General features: G+C 55.4%; 1 protein-coding gene across 4 annotated transcripts in view; it reads right to left on the reverse strand.

Annotated features, from left to right (window-relative positions):
- Window positions 1-17,005, reverse strand: part of LOC132833889 (pleckstrin homology-like domain family B member 2) — a 35,329-nt gene extending 18,324 nt beyond the window's left edge. For all 4 annotated transcript variants that reach the window (XR_009647124.1, XM_060852549.1, XM_060852548.1 and 1 more), the window contains exons 1-4: window positions 16,818-17,005; window positions 8,340-8,588; window positions 6,809-6,937; window positions 5,465-5,602 (exon numbers count right to left, since the gene is read on the reverse strand). Coding sequence is in view for 3 of the 4 variants with exons in the window: in XM_060852549.1 (XP_060708532.1) it covers window positions 5,465-5,602; window positions 6,809-6,937; window positions 8,340-8,525 (453 nt within the window). In the remaining variant the exon portion in view is untranslated. The remainder of the gene's footprint in view (window positions 1-5,464; window positions 5,603-6,808; window positions 6,938-8,339; window positions 8,589-16,817) is intronic.
- Between the last annotated feature and the right edge of the window lie 203 nt (window positions 17,006-17,208).

The raw sequence follows: 17,208 nt of genomic DNA on the forward strand, positions 1-17,208 counted from the left end.
CCTGGAAACAGGCCATTCAGCCCAACTCGCCCATGTCGACCCAGATATCCCAACCCAATCTAGTCCCACCTGCCAGCACCCGGCCCATATCCCTCCAAACTCTTCCTATTCATATACCCATTCAAATGCCTCTTAAACATTGCAATTGTAGCAGCCTCCACCACATCCTCTGGCAGCTCATTCCACACACGTACCACCCTCTGAGTGTAAAAGTTGCCCCTTAGGTCCCTTTCCCCTCTTGCCCCGAACCTATGCCCTCCAGTTCTGAACTTCCCCCCACCCCAGGGAAGGGACCTTGACTGTTTCCAGGTACCCCCGAATTTTGAAGGATCTATGTTCGTGCCTGATCTCGCTCTCCGAAAATAAATCCAAAGAGGATTTTGGCTTCTACAAGAAACAGCTAACGTTTTCCCGAATAAATGAATGCATCTTTGCTTTACGCCATTCCGGCCTACCAAAGGTTCCATCGGAACGCTCTGCTTTCGGATAGCTGGGGAATACCTGTACCCTATCCGTGCCCCTCATGAATCTAGAAACCTCAATGAACAGCTCACCACCTCAGCCTCCAACACTCCAGGGAAAACAATCTCCTTCTAACTCAAACCCTGCATTCCCAACACCATCCTGGTAAATCTCTTCTGAAACCCCCTCCAGTTTAATAATATCCTTCCTACAACAAGGAGATCAGAACTGGACACAGAGTTCCAGAAGAGGCCTCACCAATGTCCTGTACAACCTCAACAGGACATCCCCGACTCCTGTAGGTTAAAGAAGGGCTTATGCCCATAACGTCGAATCTCCTGCTCCTTGGATGCTGCCTGACCTGCTGCGCTTTTCCAGCAACACATTTTCAGACCCCCAACTCCTGTACTCAAAGATCTGTGCAATGAAGGCGAGCTTAGGAATAGAAGGAGTTAACGAGAGCCCAGTGTGACAAATTTAGGCCCTTTGTATTTTCCAGAAGCTGTTCCTTGGCTCAAGGAGACTCTGTCCTTGATTTCTTTCAGAGGGTAACAAACCAGGCCGTATTCCCATCAGTCTGGCTTGGTACAGAGATGTAAAGGATTTTGAAAGGCCTTTGGTTTATATCTGAACAGATGAGACTTCTGGCCAAAGTGGTCATGATTTAGAAGTGACCTGTATAAAGACAGGAGGGTGGTCAACTCCCTAGCTGAGCAATTTAGTTCAGTCTGGAACTGGTTGGGAGTTCAACAGTGAGCTGTATGGAAACTCTCCCTTCTGCCCTTCTAATCTCAACCTGAAAGCATCTGACCCCTCGTTGTATTGTGTTTTAAAGGGGGTTTGCTTATTGGGACAGTTGTGGATGTCCAGAACATCATCATTAGTTTGGATGGACCAAATTCTGTTGGGGAGAAAATGGGGACTGCAGATGCTGGAGATCAGAGCTGAAAATGTGTTGCTGGAAAAGCGCAGCAGGTCAGGCAGCATCCAAGGAGCAGGAGATTCGATGTTTTGGGCATAAGCCCATCTTTAACCTACAGGAGTTGGGATGTCCTGTTGAGGTTGTACAGGACATTGGTGGGACCTCTTCTGGAACTCTGTGTCCAGTTCTGATCTCCTTGTTATAGGAAGGATATTATGAGGAAAATGTGTCCAGCAGGCTAAGTAAAAGGTAGGGAGGAGGGACTTGGGGGAGGGGCGATGGAGATGTGATAGGTGGAAGGAGGTCAAGGTGAGGGTGATAGGCCAAAGTGGGGTGGGGGCGGAGAGGTCAGGAAGAAGATTGCAGGTTAGGAGGGCGGTGCTGAGTTGAGGGAACCGACTGAGACAAGGTGGGGGGAGGGGAAATGAGGACTTGGAGAAATCTGAGTTCATCCCTTGTGGTTGGAGTGTTCCCAGGCGGAAGATGAGGCGCTCTTCCTCCAACCGTCATGTTGCTATGGTCTGGCGATGGAGGAGTCCAAGGACCTGCATGTCCTTGGTGGAGTGGGAGGGGGAGTTAAAGACCAACCAACCCAACCACCCCGTGGCTCAACACTTTAACAGACCCTTCGGTCCAACCCGTCCATGCTGACCCAGATATCTCAACCCAATCTAGTCCCACCTGCCAGCACCTGGCCCGTATCCCTCCAAACCCTTCCTATTCATATACCCATCCAGATGCCTCTTAAATGTTGTAATTGTACCAGCCTCCACCGCTTCCTCTGGCAGCTCATTCCATACACGTACCACCCTCTGTGTGAAAACGTTGCCCCTTGGGTCTCTTTTATATCGTTCCCCTCTCACTCTAAACCTATGCCCCTCTAGTTCTGGACTCCCCCACCCCAGGGAAAAGACTTTGTCTATTTACCCTATCCATGCCCCTCATGATTTTATAAACCTCTATAAGATGTGTGTCTGTGTGGGGGTGAGAGTGCACGTGCGCACGCGTGTGTGTGTGTCTGTGTGGCTGTGTTGTGTGTGCGTGTATACGAGTCTGCGTGTGTGTGTGTGTGGGTCTGTGTGTGCATGTGCGTGCGCACACGAGTGGGTCTATGAGTGCATCTGCATGTCTGCGTGTGTTTGTGCATGTGTCTGTGTGGGCGTGTGTCTGTGTGCGCGCGTGCATGTTCATGTATATGTGTGCACGCGTGTGGGGGTCCGTATGCCCACGCGTGAGTCTGTGCGTGTGTCTGCGTGAATAAAGGCTGCTGGGGAAAGTCCAGCCAGGTACTCTCTCTCTCTCTCTCTCTCAGACTTAGAACCTGTAAGGTTTTGTTTCATTTTTAACTCTTTGTGCTCAGGGATGTGTTGATTGGGGCTGATGCAAGTATTTTCAGAACAGCATCATTAAGTTGGGGCTAGCCTGACAGGTTTTGGATGGGATAAGTGATCCGGTATTCTATTTTCTGTTCTTCCTGAACCATTCTGTAATTTTGTGAATAAATTCTGATTCTTTAAAACTTGGCAGTCGGACCAGCTAATTCACTCTGGGGAATATCTCTGATACACTTACCTACTCCGAATAGCAACGTTACGGTCTGAGTGACCTGCCTCAAAACCTTCTGTAACAAGATATATTCCCAAATCGAAAGGCCCAGCAGGTCAGGCAGCATCCGAGGAGGAGTGTCAACGTTCCGGGAATAAGCCCTTCTTCAGGAATGAGGCTTGTGGGCCGGGGGGGGGGGGGGGCTGAGAGATAAAGGGGATGAAGGGCTTATGCCCGAAACGTCGATTCTCCCGCTTCTCGGATGCTGCCTGACCTGCTGTGCTTTTCCAGCAACACCACACTCCCGACCCTGATCCCCGACATCTACAGCCCTCGTTTTCCCACATTCCCCAGTCAAGGCCGGTCTGAGTTCAAGAAGGGAGGGGGGGTCAGAGGTTGGTATTTTTCCGAGACAGAGCTAACACTGGTGGAGATTCGGAACGCGACGGAGAGGTCGCGACACGTCACGTGACAGGGCAAAATACCTCGGTCCAAGGACTGCGCTGGGGGGAAAATGGGAAGGTGTTCTCTTTGGAAGAATGGTGGAAGAATAAAATTATTATCTCAACGGAGAGAAACTACAACAAGCTGCAACACACACACAGGGACATGGGGGAACCCGTGCCTAGAACACAAGCAAGCTGGCCCCACAGGGGCAGCAGGGAATCGGGAAGGGTCATCGGCCCTTATTTCAAGGGGGTTGGGAATGTAAGAGTTGGGAAGTCCTACTGCAGCTGTACAAGGTGCTGGGGAGACCACATCGGGAATACTGGGAGCGGTTCAGGTCCCATTATTTAAGGAAAGATATCATTTCATTGGAGACAGCTCAAAGAGGGGGGTCCCGGGGATGGAGGGATAGTCTCATGAGCAAAGGCTGAACAGGTTGGGACTCTACCCCCTGGGGGTTTAGAGAGAATGAGAGGGGGATCTGACTGAAACAAACAGGGGGCTGGACAGGGTCAATGCTGGGAGGGTGTTACCCCCCTCCCCATGGGAGAGGCTAGGACCCAGGGGGGCACCGTCTCTGAATAAAGGGGCCACCAATTTCAGATGGAGATGGGCAGGAATCCCCTCCCTCTGAGAGTGGCGGGTCTTCGGAGCACCCTGACCACAGAGAGCCGTGAGTGAGGGGGGTGGTGGGGGGCAGAGGGCGGGGGTGGGGAGGTGGCAGAGTCCTTGTGTATAGTTAAGGCCAAGATAGATTTCTGATCAGTCGGGGAATCATGGGAAAGGGGAGGTGGGGAACGTCGGATCAGCCACAATCGTGTGGAATGGGGCACCAGGCTCGAGGGGCCGAATGGTCTCCCGCCATCCAACAGACATGGCCAGAAGGAGGCAGGGAGAGACGCCACTGACCATTCCGAGCGAACCCTCCTCCCATTCTGCAAAAGGAGTGAAGTTGGAGAAAGGACAGAACGCAAGAGCAGCCAATTGTACTCCCCCTGAGAGTCAGCAAACACACAGTGGGCTGAATGGCCTCTTTCAGAGCAGCAACATGGAGACTTGGGCCCATTGGAACCTCAAGGGTTCATCGGATGGCTGGCGGCCTGCAATACCAGGGCCGGCCACATGATGGCAGAGGATGACCACCTTCCATTGGAGAAGGGCTCCCCTCAGGGACAGAGTGTCCCAGGGATGGACAGCAGAGAGACACCAGGAAAAGCAACAAAACCCACAACTAAACAAAAAACACCTTTCCTGCAGTCACTCTGAGAGAAACTACAGCCAGTTCAGAACCCGGATTATTCATAAACACAGTAAAACCGTTCTGAGGGTTTAGCGATAAGTAGACCACACAACAGAATCATTTCACTGTCTCCCATCAAACACTCCCAGGACAGGGACAGCACTGGGTTGGGTACAGAGTAAAGCTCCCTCTACACTGTCCCCCATCAAACACTCCCAGGGTTAGGAACAGCACAGGGTTAGATACAGAGTAAAGCTCCCTCTACACTGTCCCTATCAAACATTCCCAGGACAGGGACAGCACGGGGTTAGATACAGAGTAAAGCTCCCTCTACACTGTCCCCCCATCAAACACTCCCAGGACAGGGACAGCACGGGGTTAGATACAGAGTAAAGCTCCCTCTACACTGTCCCCCCATCAAACACTCCCAGGACAGGGACAGCACTGGGTTGGGTACAGAGTAAAGCTCCCTCTACACTGTCCCCCATCAAACACTCCCAGGACAGGGACAGCACTGGGTTAGATACAGAGTAAAGCTCCCTCTACACTGTCCCCCATCAAACACTCCCAGGACAGGGACAGCACGGGGTTAGATACAGAGTAAAGCTCCCTCTACACTGTCTCCCATCAAACACTCCCAGGACAGGGACAGCACGGGGTTGGGTACAGAGTAAAGCTCCCTCTACACTGTCCCCCATCAAACACTCCCAGGACAGGGACAGCACGGGCTTAGATACAGAGTAAAGCTCCCTCTACACTGTCCCCCATCAAACACTCCCAGGACCAGGATCCAGGAAGGGCTGAGGAGAGGAAAGGGAAGTGAAGCCAGCGTTGTTGAACAGCCCTACCTTGTCTTTCTCGAGCTGCAGTGTCTGGTCAAGGCCTGCAATTTGGGATCGAAGATCCTCTCGGAACTGCTGCTCCATCACCAGCTTCTTCCGCTCAGTCTCCAGTTCGCCGTGGACCAGAGCCAGTTCCATCTCTCCCTGAGGGAACAACACATATACTCTCCTGGGAGAAAGCTCAGGGACAGACCATCACTGACCCACACCGAAACAATTCCTGTATACCTCCTCTTCCAGAAAATCCCTGCTCACTGCACTGTCGGGGGTCAGTGCTGAGAGAGTGCCGCACTGTCGGAGGGTCAGTGCTGAGGGAACGTCGCACTGTCGGAGGGTCAGTGCTGAGGGAGTGCCGCACTGTCAGAGAGTCAGTGCTGAGGCAGTGCCGCACTGTCGGAGGGTCAGTGCTGAGGCAGTGCCGCACTGTCGGAGGGTCAGTGCTGAGGGAGCGCCGCACTGTCGGAGGGTCAGTGCTGAGGGAGCGCCGCACTGTCGGAGGGTCAGTGCTGAGGGAGTGCCGCGCTGTCGGAGGGTCAGTGCTGAGGGAGGGCCGCGCTGTCGGAGGGTCAGTGCTGAGGGAGTGCCGCGCTGTCGGAGGGTCAGTGCTGAGGGAGTGCCGCGCTGTCGGAGGGTCAGTGCTGAGGGAGTGCCGCGCTGTCGGAGGGTCAGTGCTGAGGGAGGGCCGCACTGTCGGAGGGTCAGTGCTGAGGGAGGGCCGCACTGTCGGAGGGTCAGTGCTGAGGGAGCGGGCACTGTCGGAGGGTCAGTGCTGAGGGAGCGCCGCACTGTCGTAGGGTCAGTGCTGAGGCAGTGCTGCACTGTCGGAGGGTCAGTGCTGAGGGAGTACCGCACTGTCGGAGGGACAGTGCTGAGGCAGTGCTGCACTGTCGGAGGGTCAGTGCTGAGTGAGCGCCGCACTGTTGGAGGGTCAGTGCTGAGGGAGTGCCGCACTGTCGGAGGGTCAGTGCTGAGGGAGTGCCGCATTGTCAGGGGGTCAGCACTGAGGGAGTACCGCACTGTCGGAGGGTCAGTGCTGAGGGAGTGCCGCACTGTCGGAGGGTCAGTGCTGAGGGAGATATTTAGATTTGGTGAGAGATCACAGATTAGGCGTGATCACAATCATGGGAGCAAAGAACTCTTCGAGGGTCCGAATGCTCTCATCCTGTTCCTGTGTAACAGGCTGGAGGTGGAGGGGCTGAATGGCCTCCTGCTCCTGTGAAACCAGCTGGAAGAGGATGGGCCGAATGGCCTTGTGCTAGCCATGTGATTGCAGTGGTGTCCGTCAGCCCCCTGTGACCGCCCCACGGCCTAGACCGCTCTGTTACGCCCTGCTCCCTCGCCGCGTCTTACCTCAGGGTCGATCTCCTCCTGTTCCCGCTCCGGGTCACTGAGGGAGAGGCTCGCTGGAGAATTCCGCGGTTCTGCCTCGCGCTGTTCACCCTCCAGCCAGCTTCCCCGCTGTCCTGAGGCAGGCCGTGTCTAGACCAAGCAGAGACGCTGAATTCATCAGGATAACAGAGTGCACTTCATACCACGTCTACATCACATCAGAAAGCTGAACTAATCTTTCAATGTCAATTCCGAACCCTCTGCCCCTCAACTTCCAACATTCCCATCACTCAATCCCCCATCCTGGGGCTTCCCATGGACCAGAAACCCAACTGGACCCACCACATAATCCCAGCGGCTCCAAGAGCAGGTCAGAGGCTGGGAATCCTGCAGCGAGTAACTCCCCTCCTGACTCCCCCCAAAGCCTGTCCCACTATTGACAAGGCCCAAGGCAGGAGGGTGAGGGAATACTCCCCACTTGCCCCTGGGTGGGGGCAGCTCCGACAACACTCGAGAAGCTTGACACCATCCAGGGACAAAGCAGCCCCCGCTGGATTGGCCCCACACCCACAAACATCCCCTCCCTCCCCCCACCCCCCCTCAGTAACAGCAGTGTGTACCGTCCCCTCCCTCCCCCCACCCCCCTCAGTAACAGCAGTGTGTACCATCCCCTCCCTCCCCCCCACCCCCCCCCTCAGTAACAGCAGTGTGTGCCGTCCCCTCCCTCCCCCCCACCCCCCCCCCCCCCCCCAGTAACAGCAGTGTGTACCATCCCCTCCCTCCCCCCCACCCCTCAGTAACAGCAGTGTGTACCAGCTACAAGACCCACTGCAGAAACTCTCCAAAGACCCTCAGGCAGCACCTTCCAAACCCACAGCCACTTCCATCTGGAGTCATCCAGCGCAGATACAGACCCTTCGGCCCAACCAGTCCATTCTGACCTTAATCCCAAACTAAACTAGTCCCACTCCTGGCCCATCTCCCTCCAACTCTTTCCTGCTCCTGTCCTTACATAAATGTCTTTTAAACACTGTAACTGTCCCCAGACCCCCCACTCCCTCAGGAAGGTCATGTCGCACACGAACCACACTGTATGTAAAAATATTGCCCCTTGTATTTTTCTTCAATCTCTCCCCTCTCCCCCTAAACCTATGCCCCTCTAGTTCTGGACTCCCCCACCCCAGAGAATAGACCTTGCCTATTGATCCTATCCATGCCCCTCATGACTTTATAAACCTCTAGAAGGTCACCCCTCAGCCTCTGACGCTCCAGGGAAAACAGCCCCAGCCTGTTCAGCCCCTCCCTGTAGCTCAGACCCTCCATTCTGAGCAATATCCTGGTCCATGTCTTCTGCCCCCTCTTCAGCTCCACGTTCTCTGTTACAGGGTGACCCAGAACTGGACGCAGTGTTCCACAGATAGATGGGAACACCAACCCCATGCAAGCTCCCCTCTGAGCCCCTCACCATCCCGACTTGGAAATGTATCTCCTGCTTCTAGAGAAACACGGACGGAAGAACGTGGTGCTAATCGAGACAGAGAGCGGGCAGTACCTGACTCAATGCCGTGACGGACAGAGTCAACGTGTTCTCAATGTCATGACCCACTCCCCTCTTCCTGTCTGCCGTATCTTCAGGGACCCAATGACACAGGGAGGTCTCCTTCACTGCTCCCGCTCCCTCGGGTCCCTTCTCCTTCTCGATCACCTCATTGGCCAATCCACGCGCCAAATCGATCATACTCTTCGTTTGGAGGCGAACAGGTCGTCAACTTTGAACCCCGACCCCTCCTTTCTCCTGGGACTGGCGGTGTGCAAACACAATGCAAACAACAGTCAATAAATAACAATCCCGAAAGCAGCTTCGCCACAATCAGCCAGTCTCGTTAGCATCCCCTCCGACAGTGCCCACTCCCTCAGCACTGACCCCCCGACAGTGCCCACTCCCTCAGCACTGACCCCCCGACAGTGCCCACTCCCTCAGCACTGACCCCCCGACAGTGCGGCACTCCCTCAGCACTGACCCTCCGACAGTGCCCACTCCCTCAGCACTGACCCCCCGACAGTGCCCACTCCCTCAGCACTGACCCTCCCGACAGTGCCCACTCCCTCAGCACCGACCCTCCGACACTGCGGCGCTCCCACAGCACTGACCCTCCGACAGTGCCCACTCCCTCAGCACTGACCCTCCCGACAGTGCCCACTCCCACAGCACTGACCCTCCGACAGTGCCCACTCCCTCAGCACTGACCCTCCGACAGTGCCCACTCCCTCAGCACTGACCCTCCGACAGTGCCCACTCCCTCAGCACCGACCCTCCGACAGTGCCCACTCCCTCAGCACTGACCCTCCGACACTGCGGCGCTCCCTCAGCACTGACCCTCCAACAGTGTGGCGCTCCCTCAGCACTGACCCTCCGACAGTGCCCACTCCCTCAGCACTGACCCTCCGACAGTGCGGCGCACCCTCAGCACTGACCCTCCGACAGTGCGGTGCTCCCTCAGCACTGACCATCCGACAGTGCGGCACTCCCTCAGCACTGACCATCCGACAGTGCCCACTCCCTCAGCACTGACCCTCCAACAGTGCGGCTCTCCCTCAGCACTGACCCTCCGACAGTGCGGCGCTCCCTCAGCACCGACAGTGCTGGTATTGGATCAGGGAGAGGTTGGACTGGAGTTTGGGTGGGGTGAGGGGAGGTACAGATGATTGCAGTGGGTGTGTGTGTGATGTGCTCTCTGAGCTCGGTCCTATGACCATGAGTCTCTGATTTGCAAAGCAAATGATCATAAAGCTACAGAGAGGCCAAGGTAACCTCACACCCACGAGCAGAGCTCCCTACCCCATTGCCAAGGTTTACTGAGCCAATAGGCAGGCGCCATTTCCTCTTCCTGTCCATCAGTTCTGCTCACTAACATGCTCCCCCTCGTGTACAGGGCCCCATGGGGGAAATGCAACAACACGAGGGACCACACAATCAAAATACAGTTCCCCATGGCAGTGAAATTTCTGATTCACACCGAATCCCATTTCCTCCATCCCACTGGCCCCCACTCCGATACTCCCTCCCTATCTCTGTAACCCCCTCCAGCCTCTACACCCCCTCCTTATCTCTGTAACCTCCTCCAGCCCCTACGCCCCCTCGCTATCTCTGTAACCTCCTCCAGCCCATACACCCCCTCCCTATCTCTGTAACCCCCTCCAGCCCCTACACCCCCTCCCTGTCCCTGTAACCCCCCTCCAGCCCCTATACTCCCTCCCTGCCTCTGTAACCCCCCCAGCCCCTACACTCCCTCCCTGCCTCTGTAAACCCCTCTCCCCCTCCAGTCCCTACACCCCCCCATCTCTGTAAACCCCCTCCAGCCCCTACACTCCTTCCCTATCTCTGTAACCCCCCCCCCTCCAGCCCCTACACCCCCTCCCTATCTCGGTAACCTCCAGCCCCTACACCCCCTCCCTATCTCTGTAACCTCATCCAGCCCCTCCACCCCCTCCATATCTCTGTAACTCCCTCCAGCCCCTACACCCCCTCCATATCTCTGTAACTCCCTCCAGCCCCTACACCCCCTCCCTATCTCTGTAACCCCCTCCAGCCCCTACACCCCCTCCCTATCTCTGTAACCTCCCTCCAGCCCCTACACCCCCTCCCTATCTCTGTAACCTCCCTCCAGCCCCTACACCCCCTCCCTGTCTCTGTAACCCCCTCCACCCCTCCTTATCTCTGTGGCCGGTACCTGGGGAGTCCTGGCTTGATGGCCCAACGTTAACAGAGCCATTTTGGCTTCCTACGAAACACCCTGGGCTGTTTTGCCACGTAGGCGCTACGGAAATGCAATTTGTTCGCCCAGAAGGTGGCAGCTGGAGAATGGCTGCTTCATCGTCGTTGCTACTTTTCCCTGAATTCTTGTAAACTCCTGCTCCCAACGCGGTAACGTCACTGGGTCAGTGTTCCGGGAGCCCTGTCTCACGTCCCAGGGACACAGGTACAAATCGGGCAGATGGTGACGTTGGAATTATATCAAAATCGGGCGTCAGACAAGAATGGAGGGAGGGTGGCTGTGCACCCACTGTCAATAATGTTGTATAAAATCTCCCGGTTCACTGATGGGGATGGAAATCTACCATCCTTACCTGGTCTGGCCTATATTTGACACCAGAGCCATAGCAATATGGCTGACTCTGAACTGCACTCTGGGTAATTAGGGATGGGTAACAATGTCTGGGCCCAGCCAGAGACACCCAGATCTCAGCCTCAGTTAACACCGTAAACCTGTATTTCTAATCTATCACCTGTAAATGTACAAACTTTACACTCCCTGTCACAAATATAAAAGATCAAAAAGATGCAAAGGATTTGACAGTTTTCAAACACATTTATACTTGCCTTCAGCAGTGGTCTGATCGGAAACTCAGAGTTTCTCCCTGTCATTCACAACAGCTTCAACTTTGGGAGCCATCACCATCACTCCATCTCCCTGACAACACTGTCGGAGGGTCAGTGCTGAGGGAGTGCTGCACTGTCGGAGGGTCAGTGCTGAGGGAGTGCCGCACTGTCGGAGGGTCAGTGCTGAGGGAGCGCCGCACTGTCGGAGGGTCAGTGCTGACGAAGCGCCGCACTGTCGGAGGGTCAGTGCTGAGGGAGTGGGCACTGTCGGAGGGTCAGTGCTGAGAGAGTGCCGCACTGTCGGAGGGTCGGTGCTGAGGGAGCGCCGCACTGTCGGAGGGTCGGTGCTGAGGGAGTGCCGCACTGTCAGAGGGTCGGTGCTGAGGGAGCGCCGCACTGTCGGAGGGTCAGTGCTGAGGGAGCGCCGCACTGTCGGAGGGTCAGTGCTGAGGGACAGACAGCGAAACTGCCTTCAGTGGTGTTGAGGGTGAACAGTGAATCTGTCAGGCAGATCTGGTGTGCCCCTGAGGGAGATAGCAATCTCTGGTTGTCTCTGGGAGAAACCTGATCCTGTCTTGTGACTCAATCGACTTGTTTAACGAGATCTTCATAGATTGTACTGAAACTGTTTAAAGGAGCCACACTTTCTCAACAAATCATGGTGCTGAGGTCCCCCAGCCTCTCTATCCCAGAGCAGCGTGGCCCTTCTTCCTCCTGGCTGATACTAGCCAGCACACGGACATTTTACAATCCCTGTACCCTGTCCTTACTCTCACTGTAACCTGCGTCTGGTCCTGCAGCTGCTATGTAGGGACCATTTGTAAGTGGTTGACACACCCCGGGATGTTTAATAAGAGGCCAGGGTGTGTCCTGTCATTCCGGTTATCGGAATTTTCTTTCGGAAAGTGCTGGGTCAGCGTCTGCCGGAATCGAAGCGTGTAACAATGACACACTGACGTCCAGGGGCTGACAGTGCAGCCCGAGGGATGGGAGAGCAGTTCGGACGGGGTGTGGGGTGACAGGAATTAGATCAGGCAGGCGAACAATCCCTTACAGACTCTGGGGTTAGCGCTACTGCCTCACAGCGCCAGGGTCCCGGGTTCGATTCCAGCCTCAGGTGACTGTCTGTGTGGGGTTTGCACATTCTCCCCGTCTCTGTGTGGGTTTCCTCCCACAATCCAAAGATGTGCAGGTTAGGGTGGATTGGCCATGCTAAATTGTCCCATTGTGCCCAGGGATGTGCAGGTTAGGGTGGATTGGCCATGCTAAATTGTCCCATAGTGTCCAGGGATGTGTAGGTTAGGGTGGATTGGCCATGCTAAATTGTCCCATAGTGTCCAGGGATGTGCAGGTTAGGGGGGATTGGCCATGCTAAATTGTCCCATAGTGCCCAGGGATGTGCAGGTTAGGGTGGATTGGCCATTGGAAATTGTCCCATAGTGCCCAGGGATGTGCAGGTTAGGGTGGATTGGCCATTGGAAATTGTCCCATAGTGCCCAGGGATGTGCAGGTTAGGGTGGATTAGCCATGGGAAATTGTGGCATGATAGGAAGACATTCAGGTGCTCGATCTGGGCTCTGAGGGTGACTACGGACATGATGGACCGAATGGCCTGCTCCCACACTGTAGGATTGTCATACAGAAGGTTAAACTCCCAACTACTGGCTCCATCGTTCCTTTCCGGGTGGCATTAGGATTTGCAGTTGTGCTCCATCTTTGGAAAACTGAGGCAGCTTCCAGGGATAAGGAGCTCACTCAACACAGACTGGAGTTTCTTACCACAGCAGTGTCAGTGTTGAGGGAGTGCCACACTGTCGGAGGGTCAGTGCTGAGGGAGTGCCGCACTGTCAGAGGGTTAGTGCTGAGGGAGTGCCGCACTATCGGAGGGTCAGTGCTGAGGGAGTGCCGCACTGTCGGAGGGTCAGTGCTGAGGGAGTGGGCACTGTCGGAGGGTCAGTGCTGAGGGAGTGGGCACTGTCAGAGGGTCAGTGCTGAGGGAGCGCCGCGCTGTCGGAGGGTCAGTGTTGAGGGAGTGGGCACTGTCGGAGGGTCAGTGCTGAGGGAGTGTCGCACTATCGGAGCGTGAGTGTGTATGTGAACATGTGAGTGTGTATGTGAACATGTGAGTGTGTGTGTGAATATATGAGTGTGTGTGTGTGTGTGAGAGAGTGAGTGTGTGTGGGGCGGGGAGGGGGAAATGATTCCCTGATCTCACTCCTGAGGTGGTGACTTTGTCAACTCTATCCCGAGTCCCGGAATCAGTGACCTGGGAGAATGGTCTCTCCCCACCCACCCTTCCAGTTCTTCCCTGGATCAATCACAGATATTTGCTTTAATATGGGTCGTCTGTCCATCAACCACCAGAGGCCCGGCCTGTTGTGAAACGGGACTGTTTTCTGTTGGGTGAACAATGCTCTCTCTCACTCTCGCAGTCTGTTTGATTGTAAATACTGATTGCATTCTCTCTCACCGTCACTGTCATCTCCCACTGCCGCAGGCAAACACAGAGGACTCTCCACAAACACCGTCAAGTGCCAGCACTGAGTTCACCTCCTGCTTGTTCACAGTGAACCAGGGTGGGTACGATGCCAGCACCACAGGGCATCGCTCGACCCACAGTCACAGCACCAGCTCCTTCCTCAACGAATCCCCAAGTGAATCCAGCACTCTCCATCTCCACACTGAGTGTTCTTCATTCTGAAATAATCCCACAGATCCAACTCCATTCCACAGCACTGACTCTCCGACAGTGCCCACTCCCTCAGCACTGACTCTCCGACAGTGCCCACTCCCTCAGCACTGACCCTCCGACAGTGCCCACTCCCTCAGCACTGACCCTCCGACAGTGCGGCACTCCCTCAGCACTGACCCTCCGACAGTGCGGCACTCCCTCAGCACTGACCCTCCGACAGTGCGGCACTCACTCAGCACTGAGCCTCCGACAGTGCCCACTCCCTCAGCACTGACCCTCCGACAGTGCGGCACTCCCTCAGCACTGACCCTCCGACAGTGCGGCACTCCCTCAGCACTGACCCTCCGACAGTGCGGCACTCCCTCAGCACTGACCCTCCGACAGTGCGGCGCTCCCTCAGCACTGACTCTCCGACAGTGCGGCACTCCCTCAGCATTGACACTCCGACAGTGCGGCACTCCCTCAGCACTGACCCTCCGACAGTGCGGCACTCCCTCAGCACTGACCCTCCGACAGTGCGGCACTCCCTCAGCACTGACCCTCCGACAGTGCCCACTCCCTCAGCACTGACCCTCCGACAGTGCGGCACTCCCTCAGCACTGACCCTCCGACAGTTCGGCGCTCCCTCAGCACTGACCCTCCGACAGTGCGGCACTCCCTCAGCACTGACCCTCCGACAGTGTGGCACTCCTTCAGCACTGACCGTCAAATAGTGCGGCACTTCCTCAGCACTGACCCTCCGACAGTGCGCCACTCCCTCAGCACTGACCCTCCGACAGTGCGGCACTCCCTCAGCACTGACCCTCCGACAGTGTGGCACTCCCTCAGCACTGACCGTCAAACAGTGCCCACTCCCTCAGCACTGACCCTCCGACAGTGCCCACTCCCTCAGCACTGACCCTCCGACAGTGCGGCGTTCCCTCAGCACTGACCCTCTGACAGTGCGGCGTTCCCTCAGCACTGATCCTCTGACAGTTCGGCACTCCCTCAGCACTGACCCTCCGACAGTGCGGAACTCCCTCAGCATTGACACTCTGACAGTGCCCACTCCCTCAGCACTGACCCTCCGACAGTGCAGCACTCCCTCAGCACTGACCCTCCGACAGTGCGGCACTCCCTCAACACTGACCCTCCGACAGTGCCCACTCCCTCAGCACTAACCCTCCAACAGTGCGGCACTCCCTCAGCACTGACCCTCCAACAGTGTGGCACTCCCTCAGCACTGACCCTCCGACAGTGCGACGCTCCCTCAGCACTGACCCTCCGACAGTGCCCACTCCCTCAGCACTAACCCTCCGACAGTGCGGCACTCCCTCAGCACTGACCCTCCAACAGTGTGGCACTCCCTCAGCACTGACCCTCCGACAGTGCCCACCCCCTCAGCACTGACCCTCCGACAGTGACCACTCCCTCAGCACTGACCCTCCGACAGTGCCCACTCCCTCAGCACTGACCCTCCGACAGTGCCCACTCCCTCAGCACTGACCCTCCGACAGTGACCACTCCCTCAGCACTGACCCTCCGACAGTGCCCACTCCCTCAGCACTGACCCTTTCTGCTGGATATTCTGTGGCCGGGGATGAGTGAGAATCCCAGGGAAGAACAGAGTATTGGAGAGTAATGAGCGAAAGATAACAAGAACGAAAAAGAAAAGAGTGCCAAAGGGATTCAATGCGATGGAGGGAAATGTGAGGAGGTGGAGATTTGTTGAGCAGGAAGGGGAATGAGTGTAACGGAGGTTAAAGGTTAGGAATGGGGTGGAGAGAGTGAGTGAGTGAGTGAGAGTAAGTCAGTGAGAGTGAATGAGGGAGAAGGAGAAAGGAAGTGTGTGGGAGAGAGAGTGAATGTGTGCAAGAGATTAGAGAGAGAGAGGGAGAGAAAATAGAATCTGAGGGAACGATAGTGAGGGTGACCCTCCGACAGTGTGGAAGTGTGAGAGTGAGAGAGAGAGTGAGAGGGAGAGTAAAATGGAAGTCACAGCGGGAGAGGATGTGAGAGAGAATTACAGGGCATGTGACAGTGACTGAGACAGAGCACGGGAATGACAGAGCACTGTGCGAGTGTGAGAGTAGCACAGAGAGAGAGTGACAGAGAGAGAAAGAGTGACAGAGAGAGTGTGAGAGAGTGACAGAGGGAGAAAGAGTGACAGAGAGAGTGTGAGAGAGTAACAGAGGGAGAGAGTGTGAGACTGACAGAGAGAGAGAATGTGAGAGGGAGAGAGTGGCACAGTGAGAGTGTGAGAGAGTGACAGAGGGAGAGAGTGACAGAGAGATAAAGTGACAGAGAGAGAATGACAGAGAGTGAATGTGAGAGAGTGACAAAGCGAGCGAGTGTGAGAGTTAGAGTGTGAGAGAATGGCACAGAGAGAGAGTGTGAGAGGGAGAGAGTGTGAGAGGGAGTGAGTGTGAGAGTGACAAACTGAGAGAGTGTGAGAGGGAGAGAGTGGCTCAGAGAGAGTGTGAGAGAGTGACTCAGGGAGAGAGAGTGTGTGAGTGACAGAGAGAGAGTGAGAGGGAGTGACTCAGGGAGTGTGAGTGTGAGACAGTGACAGAGAGAGAGAGAGACAGTGAATGAGTGACAGAGGGAGAAAGAGACAGTGAGAGAGTGACAGAGGGAGAGACTGTGAGAGAGCGACAGAGAGAGAGTGTGTGAGACTGACAGAGGGAGAGAGAGAGTGAGAGAGTGACAGAGGGAGAGTGCGAGGCAGTTAAACTGAGCATGTTAGAGTAGCAGTGAGAAGGAGTGTATGTGTTGGGGTTGGGGTTGGGGTTGGGGTGGGAGGGATGGGAATGCAGGTTAACAGGTACAGTCCGGTGTTGTCCATTGTAAATAATGGCTGCGCTGACCTTCAGAGTGGGAGCTGGTAATTTTCTGCAGGAGGACATATAATGAGCGAGATGACCCCTTTAAGACTTCCCCAGCTGAAATGTTGAACAGGGAACCACAGAGCTCTTTACCTTGTGAACTCTAACAGAGGCAATAATGGTCCTGGTCGCTGGGTTACTGAGCTCTCCCTCTGGGCTAACTCCGCACTGGCTCCCTCCTGGAGTTATCGCTGGTCCTTCCTCCCTGTTTTAGGATCTTCTCTCTCCTGGTCTCCCTCATGAAACTGTGAGCTCTCCCTCACATTGAATTTTCTGAATTTCAGGGCGTTACTGACTGGGGGATTTCAGAGGCTCTGGGTTTGACTGAACATGGCTCCTCCCTTTCTGATTTAATTCTGAAGTGAACGAACAACTGGTTCAGTTACACCAGCTGGTTTTGCAAGACAGACGGCAGCTTTATAAAGCAGGTTTCAGGCTCAATACTGAGAGAAAGAGAAACAGCAGGAGAGAGAGAGAGAGAGAG

This window comes from Hemiscyllium ocellatum, chromosome 38, assembly GCF_020745735.1.
Source record: "Hemiscyllium ocellatum isolate sHemOce1 chromosome 38, sHemOce1.pat.X.cur, whole genome shotgun sequence".
Taxonomy (NCBI): Eukaryota; Metazoa; Chordata; class Chondrichthyes; order Orectolobiformes; family Hemiscylliidae; genus Hemiscyllium; species Hemiscyllium ocellatum.